General features: G+C 35.7%; 1 protein-coding gene across 3 annotated transcripts in view; it reads left to right on the top strand.

Annotated features, from left to right (window-relative positions):
* Positions 1 to 13910, top strand: part of SLIT2 (slit guidance ligand 2) — a 258432-nt gene that overhangs the window by 135897 nt on the left and 108625 nt on the right. For all 3 annotated transcript variants that reach the window (XM_059845090.1, XM_059845089.1, XM_059845088.1), the window contains exon 5: positions 12614 to 12685. In XM_059845090.1, the coding sequence (XP_059701073.1) occupies positions 12614 to 12685 (72 nt within the window). The remainder of the gene's footprint in view (positions 1 to 12613; positions 12686 to 13910) is intronic.

Here is a 13910-nt window from a genome sequence, read left to right as displayed (position 1 = left end):
CTCACTCAGTGTCACTCATCCTGAGTGTGCTGTGCTCTCAATTGTTTGCAATTGCCCAATTCTCATCCATCCCATCCAGCTGCTTTGTGTGCCCTCATATAGCAAAACACAACACCCATCCTCCTGAATGAAAAAACCCTCAAACAACAACAAAAAACCACCACACCCCCCACGCAGTCACTCTTTACCCTAATTATTGGTGCTTCTCAGTGGGATTTTTTTGACAGTTATTTGAGACAAAGCTCCATCAGCTACTTAGGAGAGTATGGATATTGGTTGAAGGGAAAGAATTTAGCTATTTGGAAAAAAAAAAAGGCTTGAAAACATACAGATGGAGAAAAAACATCTGAAAAGAGGGAGGATGGGGTTTTAAAGTGCAATTAAGAGTAGCTACTTTTTGATGCTGTCAGTGGAAAAGTGCAGTCCTGGAACAGAAAATCAATTTTGTAGACGTCAAGCTTAAAAAAATGTCTGAATGGAAATTATTTCTGCAAGCAGCTGAATCTTTTTGCAAGTTTGAGGAGGAAAAGGGGATAAGTATGGCAGAAGTAGCAATAAAAGTTAAGCTTTTCTATAAAAAATACTAAATTCAATTTTGCATAAATAATTTTTTCCTAGAACATTTTAATGTAATTTACATACTGATATTATGGCAACAGCATACAGACAGGGCTATTAAGAAGAAATGGGATTCTTCATGTTCTTGAAATGTGGAATGGAGCACTTCGATTCAGTTTCTAAGCCATGGTTGTTCATTTTAAGATTAAGAAAATTGTTGTGATTAATTCATTCTCGAATGGTGTATTTTCTTTTTATGGCTTACATGCATTTTTACCATTCTTATGAGTTTTTTTCTATTCTAAATAGCCTCTGAATCCAGCTAGGATGCACTTTTCTTGTTATACAGACCAGTTGTACTGCCTCTGCTGCATTCTTAACTTCTTTTAATAGAGGAAAATACCTCGTGAAATTCTGATTCTTTGTATGGCACTGAAAGGGAAAAATTTGTGGTCACAGGAATTTGGGGAAAGAGGCTGGAGCAGTCGCAGAAAGAGAAGGTAGGCTCTAGAAGAAAGAAAACCTTGGAGCCTTTGAACAGAAGAAATTTGAGGCTTGACACTTCTGGGATGCACAGCTAGAGTATTAAAATAATTTAATCCTCCTTAATGGGAAGCTTTACTTCCAGAGTATCTGCATGTATGTATCAGTAATTGCCCTGAAGTTTCTCGACAATTTCTTTTTTTCTCCTAAGAGATTTAACTGACTTGTATTAACCAGCACTATATAGCACACAAGAAATAGAATAAACAAAGAAATCCAGTAATTCCATTAATCAAATAATTGAGCTTGTTACACTGTTTTATAGTTCCTTTTCAGTGAAGAGGAGGATAATGCAAACATCCCCTTCTTGTCCTTTCATTTATAGTTTTCTCATAGAAAAGCTTAAAGTCCTGGTTCTTTGGGCCAGAAGCCCAGTGGTGCTAGTCACTGTACTTTGTTACACAGAATAAGAAAAATACCAACAAACCAGCACCCAGTAAAACAAAAAAGTTTCTGTGAAAGATATTACAGTCTTAAGAAATGACACATGGGTATAAGCAGATGGATGAAGACCAGAAAAACAGTCATATAAAATTGGTCATCTTGGTAAGTAGCAATGATTGCAGCTTAGCTGTTGTCAGTTTTTCTAAATAATCCATGATAATCCTTTCAATAATTTGCTTTGGTTTCTTTCACTATTTTAGCATAGTTTTTGGCACTGACAGGCAACAGCCTTAAAGCTTGAAGTATCAGTGCTTCACATATATATTATGCACCTACACATATCATATAAAGCTAAGACTGTACAATAAATCTGTCTTATCAAGCAATCAGCCCATCTCAAGAGACAATCCCCAAATTGCATCCTTCAGCTCAAATGCAGGAAGAGTGAGCACAGTGCTATTCAACGTTAATGGTCCGCAAGATCTTTTCTAGTTTACTCTCCAAATTTTCCCCTGTCCCTTGACAAATTGTTCAAGGTTAGTTTTAGTGGTAGGAAACACTTGAACTACTCAGGTTATTATCAAAGTAAAAGTTTGGAGCTATACTTCATGAAAAATGTCTGTGTCCAGGGATGAAATTATTACTTGTCTCTACTGGAATTGCAGCTCTGCATAATGGCATTGGATCAGGGGTGTGCTCTGCTCTGTTTTGAAGAAACAGGAATTGCCACAGCTTGCTGGGTGATATTTCAGAAGAGAATATACAGGGTTGTAGGCTGTGTAGTGAAACTAGACGATGTACCAGACAACCTTTCACTCAGTTCCTGAAAGTGCTTGCAGTTTCAATTCCAAAGCAGGTGAAACAATATTAAATATTAAAGACAAGTTGACAGCTGCAAACTTGTTCTAAAAAAGAAGTTTTGTTGCAGGGAAAAGTAGTGATAGATTTTTTAGATACTGTTGAAGAGGTCTTTTGGAAAATTAAATATGCCATCTCATCTATTCTTAATGTGAGCAGATCCCCAGCCAAGCCAAATGGATGTTTCAGCCATGCATATGCTGAGTGTCTAATGTACCAGAAGAAGTGAAAGTTACCCAGCAGAATCTTGTTTTATTCTTTTAAAGCTCTTAACATTTTCAAGTCTGTCAAGTGTAATAGTTGATTAAAGATTAATCACCAAGTCACCTATCAGAGACTGGTAAAATGAAAATAGCAGAATCTTCACCCTTTGCCTACATAGAAACACTCTTTTGTGGCCTTGTATGAAAAAATGCACATAAAGATTTCAGTTATTTTTTACTTTTCCTTCAATTCCAACCTGTTAAAAGGAAAATGAGATGAAAATCCATGAATGAAATCCATATCTAACCTAAACCTCCCCTGGCACAGTTTGAGACCATTTCCCCTTGTCCTGTCACTTATTATGCAGGAGAAGAGACTGTTCTCCACCTGTCCACAATCTCCTTGGACACAGTCTTAGAGAGCAATAACGTTTTCCCTGAGCCTCTTTTTCTCTAGACTAAACACCCTCAGCTCCCTTCAGCTGCTCCTCATCAGGGTTGTGCTCCAGACCCTTCAGCACCTCCAACTGCCCTTTGGACACACTCCAGCCCCTCAATGCCTTTCTTGTGGTGCAGGGCCCAGAACTGGACACTGCACCTGAGGATATGCATCCACATGGGTAAAAGTCATTTTCCACTCTGCAAACTCTGGGTAGGGCTGTAGGTCAGCAGTACCCTCACCCAGCACAGCTGTGCTGCTGCCTTGGGCCCTGGCAGGGAGTCACAGTGCTCTAAGGGATGCAGGACAAGTCAGTGAAATGTCACTCAGTGCCTTCCCGCAGCTCGGCCAATTTGAGATTGGATGGAGGATAAAGATTTGTCAGTTTTTTCTTTGGGACGTGAGAGCTTCTTAAGAGCTTCAAGGTTTTTTTTATTAAAGGGATTATGCCGAAGCCAAATTTGAAGTAGTATTGCAATTCTCTCTGAAACTGTGGGTGGTCCTTTCCACTTTAGGAGCTACAACATGTAATTTCCTTTCCTGTTTTGTTTTGGGGTTTTTGTAGTCTAAACAAAAGAGAATTATGTATTAATTTAGTGGAACAGACTATTGAAGAATGCTTTCCTTTTCAAAAATAATTTATAAGGCTCCAATAAAATACATGTGTGGTCCTAATACTTCTATTTTATTGCACAATTAGCATTTTCCCTGCTAGGCCACTCTAGAAAAATAAAGAATAAATGGCAAATCTCCTTAGACAATTATTTCCAGTAGTATCAGAGCATACAAATTGATTTAAGAACACTTTTGGACACATTGTAGTGTGGAATTGATTTTGCAGCCCGTGGGTTAACTTTTCTGCCAAGACAGAGATTGGAGGTTTTGGCTTAGTCCAAACCCAAAATGTATTCCTATCAAAAAGTAAACAGTCTAGTACTTGTACTCAGTGCTGTTTAGATTCTGCAGAAATCATTGATTACTAATACTAAAATTATAAATATGTTGTGTATTATATTGCATGGATATAAAGAGTTAGGCTCTTTCTCAAACAAAAGAAAGAAAATTAGCAATAAGTATCAGAATTTAAATTTTGGATGACAAACTAAATGTTATGGTTGAAGGTACTGATAAACTCTGGAGATTGCCAGGCTACCAGTCCTACTATTGTGTAGTGTGTTACTTTTTCTCTTTTGCTCTCTATGTTCTGTTATACTTAAATGGTCTCTCTTCTTTAATAAATAAATAGGTAAAGTGGATTAAAAGATGTACTCCTGAAATAGTACAGATAATAGTATGCCAAAAGCTATAATAAGAAGTACATTTTGATTCCATAACAGATTTATAAATGGATGACATTTAAAAAAACCTCAAGCATTAAGAATGAAAGAAGCATGAATGATATAATCAAAAGTGCTATCATTAAAAAATGAGACATGAAAGTGGGCAGGGAAACTCAGTCTGAATATTCTTAGGGAAAAAAAAAAGCATTCCTTACCATGTGAATTGCTGTGACTCTAATCACTCAGTCTGTGTTGCAGTGATGATTGCCCTGTGTTGTGAAATGTGAAATATTCACTTGGGCAATGTAGCACTCCATGGCCCAGGGAGTGATCCTGCTTTAGCGTGAGAATAGGTTATGTGCCTGCTCTGTGCAGCATCTGAATCTCCAGGGAGTCAAGAGAGCAAATGGAAATTAGTGATGCAGAGAGAACCTGAAATTCTGTCAGCTAAATCTTTCTCACCAGTTTTGTGCTTCTCAGAATGGTACTGATCCATGCTACTGCTGATATGTGCTGCCTTGGTTTCCCCATCTGTAAAAGGAGGTTAATAGTAGCTTTCTCATACATGAAATTTTAATCCTCTTATGGGAAGCAGCAGCAATAATGATTTACAGAACTAATGTTTGAAATTATAATTTATAGATTTTATCTTCATAAGGGGATATATATGTGCTGTAGAGATCTATTAGCTACTGCTGGTATTATTGGACACCTTTTGTACCTTCAATATGAAGAGAAATAGCTGCAATGATTGTTTTACTAAAGAACAGAAGAAAAATAGACAGTGAAATTATTAGGAAGCTAACTAGTTTATTTCACAGCCAAAGAATAATGGTACAGCAGTTTTTGATTGTTTGATTTAGTTTCTTTTTTTGTTTTACTTTCTCAAAACAAGAGTTTAGACTGAATTTTTAAGTATATATTTTTAAACATTTCCTTGTTGCATCATAATTGATCTGTAGATCTGCCAGAAAGCGATGCCTACTGAAAGGACATGACAAACCGTTTGGGTATGAGATTATCTTCATGAATAAGTGATGCCATACTGTAACTTGCTGTAGAGTAACTGCATTAAGTTAAAGCCAAGCATGTGTCAGTATTCTACCAATTAACTGGCTAAGCCTCACTTGACTGATGGGAAAGGTACTTAGTTGTTTGCATATATTAATGTATTTGCTGAACATGGGATAAAAAAAATGTGCTATGATTAAAACATTTGTGTTTGGGTAAGCTCGTGTTACAATATGATATATTGCTGCCATGATGGAATTCCTGATGGGCTTCAGTAGTTCCAGTTCACCTGATTTAAAGGAGCTGTCTCTCCAGGATGCTCCCCCTGCATTAACACCACAATTTTCAGTTGCGTCTGTATTCTTGATGACTTTGTACTTTGCTTTGATTTTCATTACATAGTTTCGAAAATAATTTTCACACTTACATACTTTATCCTAATCCTAATACAATAAAACTTGTGGTTGTCAAAGCATGCCTCTGTAGCATTCAGAAAATGTCTTAGATTGAATTCCTAGTCACGCTGGAACTTTGCAGTTTGGTTGTGTAGTTATAAATGAAGTTTCATGAGCAGGAAAAGACCCATCTGATCAGACCTCTTCTGTGTTAACCCAAGACACCTAATACAGAGTAATAAAATGTATTTATTCAAATTTTGAAAGTAGAAAACTGGCATTTTAGAAATGAAATCCAAGTCAGAGATCCATTGAAACATAAAAAATCTACTTTGGCATTTCATTCTCTCCTCTTTGCATTGGAAAGCCCATGGCAATGGCAGCTTTGCAAACAGAGGCAGCTGCCAGTGTTCATGATAATGTGAAATAACCTTTTGCCATACTTCTCTGGAAACATTTCAAGACACACTTGAAATTTGGGGCTGTGGCTCCCTTGTCTTACGCTGTCATGTTGCAGCATGTTCACACCTTCCATATCTCAGATTTTACTACTGGTGTTTTCAGTGCCTCCCAGTGAGGCAGAGTTCTTTGTTTTCCCTAAGATCAAAGCCAGGGGAATAAATAATAGCTCTTGGTTCTTGCTCTGGAATAGCTTTGAGGTTTTAGATGATCTGCATCATTAATGTGATTGTGACTAGAGAAGTATCTCAGACCATGCAAGACCTCACAGATATCTTCATGAAGTCCAGGATCCAGCAAGTAGCCTATGCCAGAGCATGTTTCACAGGCTTTTTCTGCGAGGAGCTTCTTAGACAATAGGTAGGGCATGCCTTCTCCCTGCCACCTGGCATACTCAAATACAGAAATATTGTAGGAACACTGAACAGTTCTGAAGAAAAAGCCAGTGATAATAAAAACAGCTGAAATGGACAGGACCATTTGATATTCATAAATTGTTTGGTTAGTTTTACTGTTAAAGGATAAATGTCTAATTGATACTTAATGTTCCTAAAAAGAAATTGCTACGTGTTCCATCAAAATAATTTGATTGACCTAGGTGATAATTGTAGGTCCCTTTCAACTGAACTATCCTATTCAAAAATATGTTGTTTGTTTTTTTTTCCCTATCTTTGTATTCCAAGTGAAATCCTCTGTGTCCAAATTCATATTTTTAATTTTCGGTCCAATAATTTAAATAATTCTCATTCTTTTTATTTCTTTGAATGCCTGATAGTCTTATTATCTATGAAACTTTGCCACCTTATACAGGCATGGAGGATTCCATGCAAAATATAGTTACCTAATGTTAAAAGTGGTTTTTTTCCAGTAAGAGAACTACTTAGCAAGGCTTACTTCATTCATGTCACAAATACATTAATAATTATCAGGATGCCAGTCATGAAATAGCCACTTTCTGAGATGTTTTTATAAACTGGCATTAATAAACTGGTAAGCATTCAGTACTTAGTTGGGCTGAGTATTTCTGCCTTTTCCTTTAAAAATCAGGACACATTACTCATTCCCAGTACTCAGTACTTTGCAAAGTACAGAATGGCAGTATAGATTTATGATATCTGTGGTCAGACACAGAGGGAGGTTAAACCATCGAGGAAAATAAAATTACAAGTAATTAAATTTACAAGCAGGTTTGCCATCTTCAAAAGATTTAGTGTTTCAGAACGAACAATGATTTAGCCACACAACAAAACTGTGATACAGCCTTAGCAGTTTATATGATATAGATATTTTATGTGATGTTTCAATTTATATAATTAAAAATCAGCATTCCTTTTTAAGGGTATATAGGATATTCAGCTGAGAGCCATACATGGTGAGTAATAAAATAACTGCAATGCAGTACTGTTTGCATTTTTTAAGAGCTGAAACATTCCATCAGGATCATTAATTTCAGGTTATCTCAGGGCTTTACCTTCAGATAAGAAAGCAATACTGTATAAAAGTCTTCAAGTTTTTTTTCTGAGAACAGGTTAGTATCTTCTATTGGTATGAATTTCAAATGTTCACAGGACTCTGAGCTGTGAGGTTTTTCCCCTGATACACCTCTATCTACTAACCAGTAAATATGATAAATAGAACTGTGCCATTTCCATCCTACTCTTAAGAAGGATTCAGTAGTAATAAGGTTTTTGGCAAGGTCTTCCTGCTATTTCCACAAGCTGAATACATTATCATTACCAATGTATTCTTGGAGAAAAATAGTCTGCATACACAAAATGAAGCTGTTGGGGGAGGAAGAGTGGGGCAGAGGTGTTTGTGCTTTTTTTGATGGTGTTGTTTTTGTTATTGATTTTTTTTCTTAGTTCATCGGTTTGTGAAATGCAGAAATCTACATTCTTTTAGCAATAATTTCAAATTAGACAAGTTAAGTTGCTTTGTCAGAATATCCAAATTAAATATTTAATCTTTGGAAATTGGTTTAAAAGCTGAGGCATATATGCTTATCAGAATCCGTTGCATATAAATTGCCTTTATCCAGTTTGTTTAATAAATAAATTCTATTTTACATAAGCGTGGTAATTGCAGAATGTACTTCATCACAAATCTTAGAGAATCTGTAGTTGTTCTGCTTTTATTGATGAGTTCGAATACTTGGATAGACTATGTTAATTATAAAAAGTAATTCTTAAGATGAAGCATATTTAGTCTTCAATTTAGAAACACACACCTGACCTTCAAAGAGAAAAAAAATAGTATGCAAGTTTCTCAAAACATTGCTGCAGTTGGGCAAAAATTCAGAAATCTTTGTGCATTCTTCACTTTGTATCTTCCCTTACAGTGGGATTCAGCTTTGTTTGCTTTATGGATTTGGTTTCCTGTTTTTGCATTTGGGAGAATGGGGCTGCAGCCAGAATATTACAGCTCGGAAGAATGTTCGACATATTTACATCTTAAACTTACCTGAAACAATCCACTGTACCCAGGCTGGTTTGTGCATCTGGACCAGCAGCAATGCTCACTTGTGCCTCCTCTAAAAAGTCTCTGTCAGCTGCTGCCACTCTAACTCACCCAAGGAGGCTTTTGGGGCCAACCTGCTATTTAACCCCTGTACTACCTTTTAACTTGAGGAAACAAATATGGGAGTTGTCCTTGAGAACAGCTCACTTTCAGAGAGACTGAAGTTACACCTGGCCCTGAGCACAGGTTTGGTGATCTGGAGCAAGGGGGAGCAGTGGAGGACAAGGAGCAAAGGTGCTCTGCCCACCACTGAATGACATAAATGAGGGCCACTAAGTTGCACTAAGGAATTTTTGTGAAAGGTCATTGTCTGAGGTACTCCTCTTCAGACTTAATAATTTGGTGTATATCTCTCTAGGAATTATACAATAGAGTCAAGAACAATTTAGTTGAAAGAGGCCTCTATGACAGCTAGAATCTGCATAAGGATGAATTTCTCAAAATATCTCACTAGATCATTGTGCTCTATTAAAGAAAGAAATTCTCACATAGCCTTGGCTTTTTTCACTCTAGCTGTATTTTTTATTCAATTCTGCTGTTCCAAAGGTATCCTGGATTTTAATGTAAGGTCTTGGGCTGTAATATTAATGGAGAATAATTTGTTCCAGTGAAAATATCTTGGTCAGATTGACACTTTGTAATGTGAATCAGGTTCATGTCTTTTTTTAAAAAAATACAGATATCTTCTTATAAAAGTAGTATGTTTTGTTGTATCTCGGCTTAAATATTCTTAGATATTTTTTCATTTTCGGGGGATCAATTGTCATCATAGAGCCTCTATTCAAAGGCTGCCTGTTTTTGAAATGGAAGATGATGTCTGCATAGTTATAATTGCAGGAATACAATGACCATCAGGCTGAAAAGGAGTTTTACACCTTTCTTCACTACAGAATATAAGTTGCAAAGTCAAATCAATGTAAAGTAATGGTGTGCAAAATTGGCTGGTTTTATCTAAAAAATAGATTTTTGCCCCATTTCCTATGAAAATCACAATGCACCTTGTGCTGCTTGTGCTCTTTATTTTTGAGCAGTCTAAGAATTGCGGTGGAATGAGTTCAAAGATCAATAAAAAAGACCACACGCAGCTTCTGAGTTGTGAAATGTAGGTGTAATTTATGCAAGAAGAAAAAGTTGAATGCTTGTTTAAGCCCCTCAAGGTTTTTATAAGGAAACCTTTTTACACTGAACAGATAAAAACTTGAAGCAATCAATAAATAATTACTAATTTTTTCCTGCTATAAGGAAAATCCTGTTTTTTATGAGCAGTAGAATTTAGCAGTGTGGAAATGAATTTACACTTTTGTTACAGAAACAGTTCCAAGTTTCCCAAACCAGCTGATGCATTGCAAAAAAATTACTTTTGGAAAACAACATTTGCCAGCCTTACTTAGCTCTCCATATTAAAATGTATGCTTTAAACAATGCCTTGTTCAGCAACGTTGGGAACCTTTGCAGTCAAGCAGTTTACATTTGAAATTAGCTAAAATTACCAGGGAACACTATACTTCAGTCTGCTTGAGCTTGTGCTACATGGAAATGGTGTTGACTGTGCCGACCCAGCAGTAAATCTAGCCTGCAATTAGTTTGTCTCATGTCTTTTGCCTTTGCATACACACAGACATACCTGTGCACAATGGCTCAGTGTATTGGCTACTGAGGAACCTGGCACAGTACCTGTCACTTGTGAGTCTTTAAGTTTGTGATGAAATTTCCCACAGAAACAAAGATTTTGACCACTAACATTCTCTATCAGATTTTTAAAAATCATTTGCATTTGGCCTCAATATTGCTCATCTTTCACTTTTTTAATTATGTAAAATGGTGAGTGATGATACTCTATCAAATGCCATGAAAAGCTTAATGCACCATTACCCATTATCTCCTGTGATATATATTTACGAGTACAGCAGTGGCTCACGTAGATATATACATATATCTGGGTTATAAACTAATCATTGATCATGATACAAGTCACTACTGCTAGCTTAGCCACTTCACACACAGTTTTTATACAGGTAAAATGTATTAGTCAATTAGACAGAAATGTAAATATAGATATTTGCGTTTTATGCTTATAAGGGAATTTCTTTCCAAGGAAGTAGGCTGTTAAATCATGTTACCGTAACAAATGCTGAAGGCTGCTTTTACATTCATTGCCACTGAATTTATTGTCAGAGCAGTACAGTCATATCCCATTTCAAGATTACTTAGGTGGCTTGAAAATTAAATCACAGCTCACAAATTCTCTTTTTTCACACATGATAAATAATATTAAAATTGGGTCTAGTTTTAAGTATATTTTGCAAGATATTGCAGTGCAATGAGGTGCATGAACTATGAAAGATTTAGTAAATAGAAAGTGATTTTCCATAAATTTACAATGAATTGAATAAAAAGAAATTGCTGCAATGTATGTGAAAGTATTTTCAAAATAATTACATTGATATAAATTTTGTTAAAGTTGGGCCACACAGGGTTTTATAAAGTCCTCAAATTGTTTTTTGCAAGTTCATAAATCTGAAAGGGCTCTTCAGGAGTGATTGCTCAGAACTGGAAATATGAGCTCATGCTAGATTACGTTTTAGAGAATTAATATCGCAAAAGCGTGACTTCTTATGTCTGATGATTCTTGCTTGTTCACTTACTCTGAGCTATAGCTCTTATTTCTGTGCACAGTTTTGCAATGTTTCTCTAAAAATTCGTTCTGGAAAAGATCCTCTAAAGATGTCTCCAAAGCTCAAAGTAGAGAAAATTTACTTCTGCTAAGATCTGGATTGCATTTGGTGTGCTTTTAGAGTAAAGATCCTGGGTTGGTTTTAGCAAAATGAAATCTAGTAAACTGCAAGAAAACTGCTGTGCAAATGGACTTAAAATCTCTAGTGGTGTGTAGAGACAGCTGTACACATCTGATTTGTTTGTGCATTTTTTATCAGATGTTTAAGAAATCTTCATACAATTGTGTTCTTCATATTGTGTATAGATAGGTGCACCTTGGAAGGTTTCCAAAAGAAGATCTGATTTCATAATTTTAATACAGCAAGGTAGATAGGCCCCCTTGCAAAACTTCAAGCATTCATGTACCATGTGTGATAGGTGTGTTTGGTCCAGGGTAGCAAACTATTGTCTGAGGTAAAACCTCCAAACTGCATGTGGTATAGATACAGCAATAAAGAATTTCATGCATTGGTCATCTTCTATTGCACTGCATCACTGTTAATAGTGCACAGCATAAATGGAGAGTTCTGTATCCTAGTTTGCTTTTGGTTTTTTTTCATTTTCTCTGTCTGCTACCGTCTTCAGTTCTCTAGATTTTTTTTCCAATATTGACCTTTGAAAGACAAAACTGTGTCTGGATTTCAGAAAAAAATAAAGGGCTGTTTATTCATACTGATAGCAAAAAAAAACACTGCTGAACAATAATTTTATAAGAATTTTTTTTTTTTCAAGATAATTTGAGATAGCATGATACAGCTGATAGTACAGGGATTTTGGGGAGGAATATTAGATGTCTGCTGCAGAATGTATTTTAATTCCTTCTTTTAAAATATATGAATCTTGACACTGAAACAAAAGTCAGAAACATATTGATCTCAGATATTACACAGCTTCATTGTTGTTTCTCAGTAGCTCACTATTTGTTCTATTTGCTGGATTTCTATCTTCCTTACATAAAGCTGAACATACTATCAAACATGGATTTGGAATGATTGAAAAAGGAAAACAGTTCTACTGGGTTTTTTTATTTTTTGGCATACATGTTATTTTCTAAAGGAACTGCCTAGTGTGACAGAGATAAACAATTTGGACTATTATTGCTGCTTCTTTTCTTCAATTACAAATCAGTTAATGTAATAAAATAATCTTCATTGGAAATATTGACTGAACTATAATGGCTGATTTTTTTTTTTTTGTTATACACAAAACTAAATATATATAACACTTTTACATTTGTATTTTTTTTCTTAGTGATCTTAGTGAAAATCAGATTCAAGCAATACCAAGGAAGGCATTCCGAGGAGCAGTAGACATAAAAAATCTGTAAGTATTTTTTTCCTTCCATATATTCTGATCATAATGCTTTGTAGCTACAGTGCTCTTTTTTCTTTGTATCAGATATCTTTTTCCTAAGAACTGTTATGGCTGCTTAAGGAATATCTGCATAATCCTGATATCATTTGTTTTGGCAAAATATTTTAACATATCTTAAACATCCTCAGATTTCCTTGTGGAAATGTAAAACATTGATATAAGTTGAAGAGAACATGGCATTATAACTATTAGTTTATGAAACCTGAGTTTAATATTTGAAGGTCAGGCAATTTGAAACATTTTATGGCTTCATGTGGAAAAAATCATTTTGCCTTGGTTTTAAAAGTTTGTCTTTTGTTTGCATGCATAAAAGAAAGAAAAGTCATGCTATTATCTAGTTTTGCTAGCATATTTGTGTGTCTATTTTACTTGTTCAGTTTTCTTCTTTTGTCTTTTCTGAAAGAAATATACTTTCCTGGAGATAGTGACTTTGAAGTTCATGGGCAGGTTTTGAATTCTTATGGTTTCTGAATGTGGAAATATGTGAGTTTCCAGACAAAGCAGAGGAGTGACTTTTCTACTTTCTGTTCAGAGTGGCAAGACAGTTTAGTGGATTGAACAAGCCAAACAACGCAAAGACTGTGATGAACCTCTGTAGTAGCAAACAATAGGTTAGGCACTCAAAAGCTACAAGCCCTGCTTTAAGCCAAGGACTCCTCACTTACAAACAACCAGCAATGACAGAGTTATACAATAATAGGTTTCAGAAAGACTCTGGAGCTTCCAGCATGATGCAACTGTGAAAAAAATATGATTGCTATCTTGTGTGGCATCAATAAATATAAGAAAATATTAGGTTATAGGAGACTTTCATGTTCTTCCTGCTGAAATAATTTTTATTAATTGAAGTTGCCAGTGCTAACATAGAAAGACAAACATTCTAGTTGTACTGCTTTGAAAACAGGAGTGCTTTGTGATTGTGAGGGGAGGGTTATGATGTATCCTCAGCAGGAGAGTATGGGCTAGGAAGCCCTTCACTTTTCTGTCTGCCTGTGATGGAATCCACCTCGTTCTGCTGCCTGCAGCACTGCACACAAATTGGTGAGGAAAATGTCTTTTTGAAGATTTTGCAGAGTGCCCAAGAATTTGGCCTACTACTGTTCTTCCCTGCAATGAAATTCTATCATACCTCACTGGAAAAAATCATTATATTCAACTCTATTGTGCTCAAAAA

Source organism: Haemorhous mexicanus, chromosome 4, assembly GCF_027477595.1.
Source record: "Haemorhous mexicanus isolate bHaeMex1 chromosome 4, bHaeMex1.pri, whole genome shotgun sequence".
Taxonomy (NCBI): domain Eukaryota; kingdom Metazoa; phylum Chordata; class Aves; order Passeriformes; family Fringillidae; genus Haemorhous; species Haemorhous mexicanus.
This window is presented reverse-complemented; position numbering and strand designations above follow the sequence as displayed.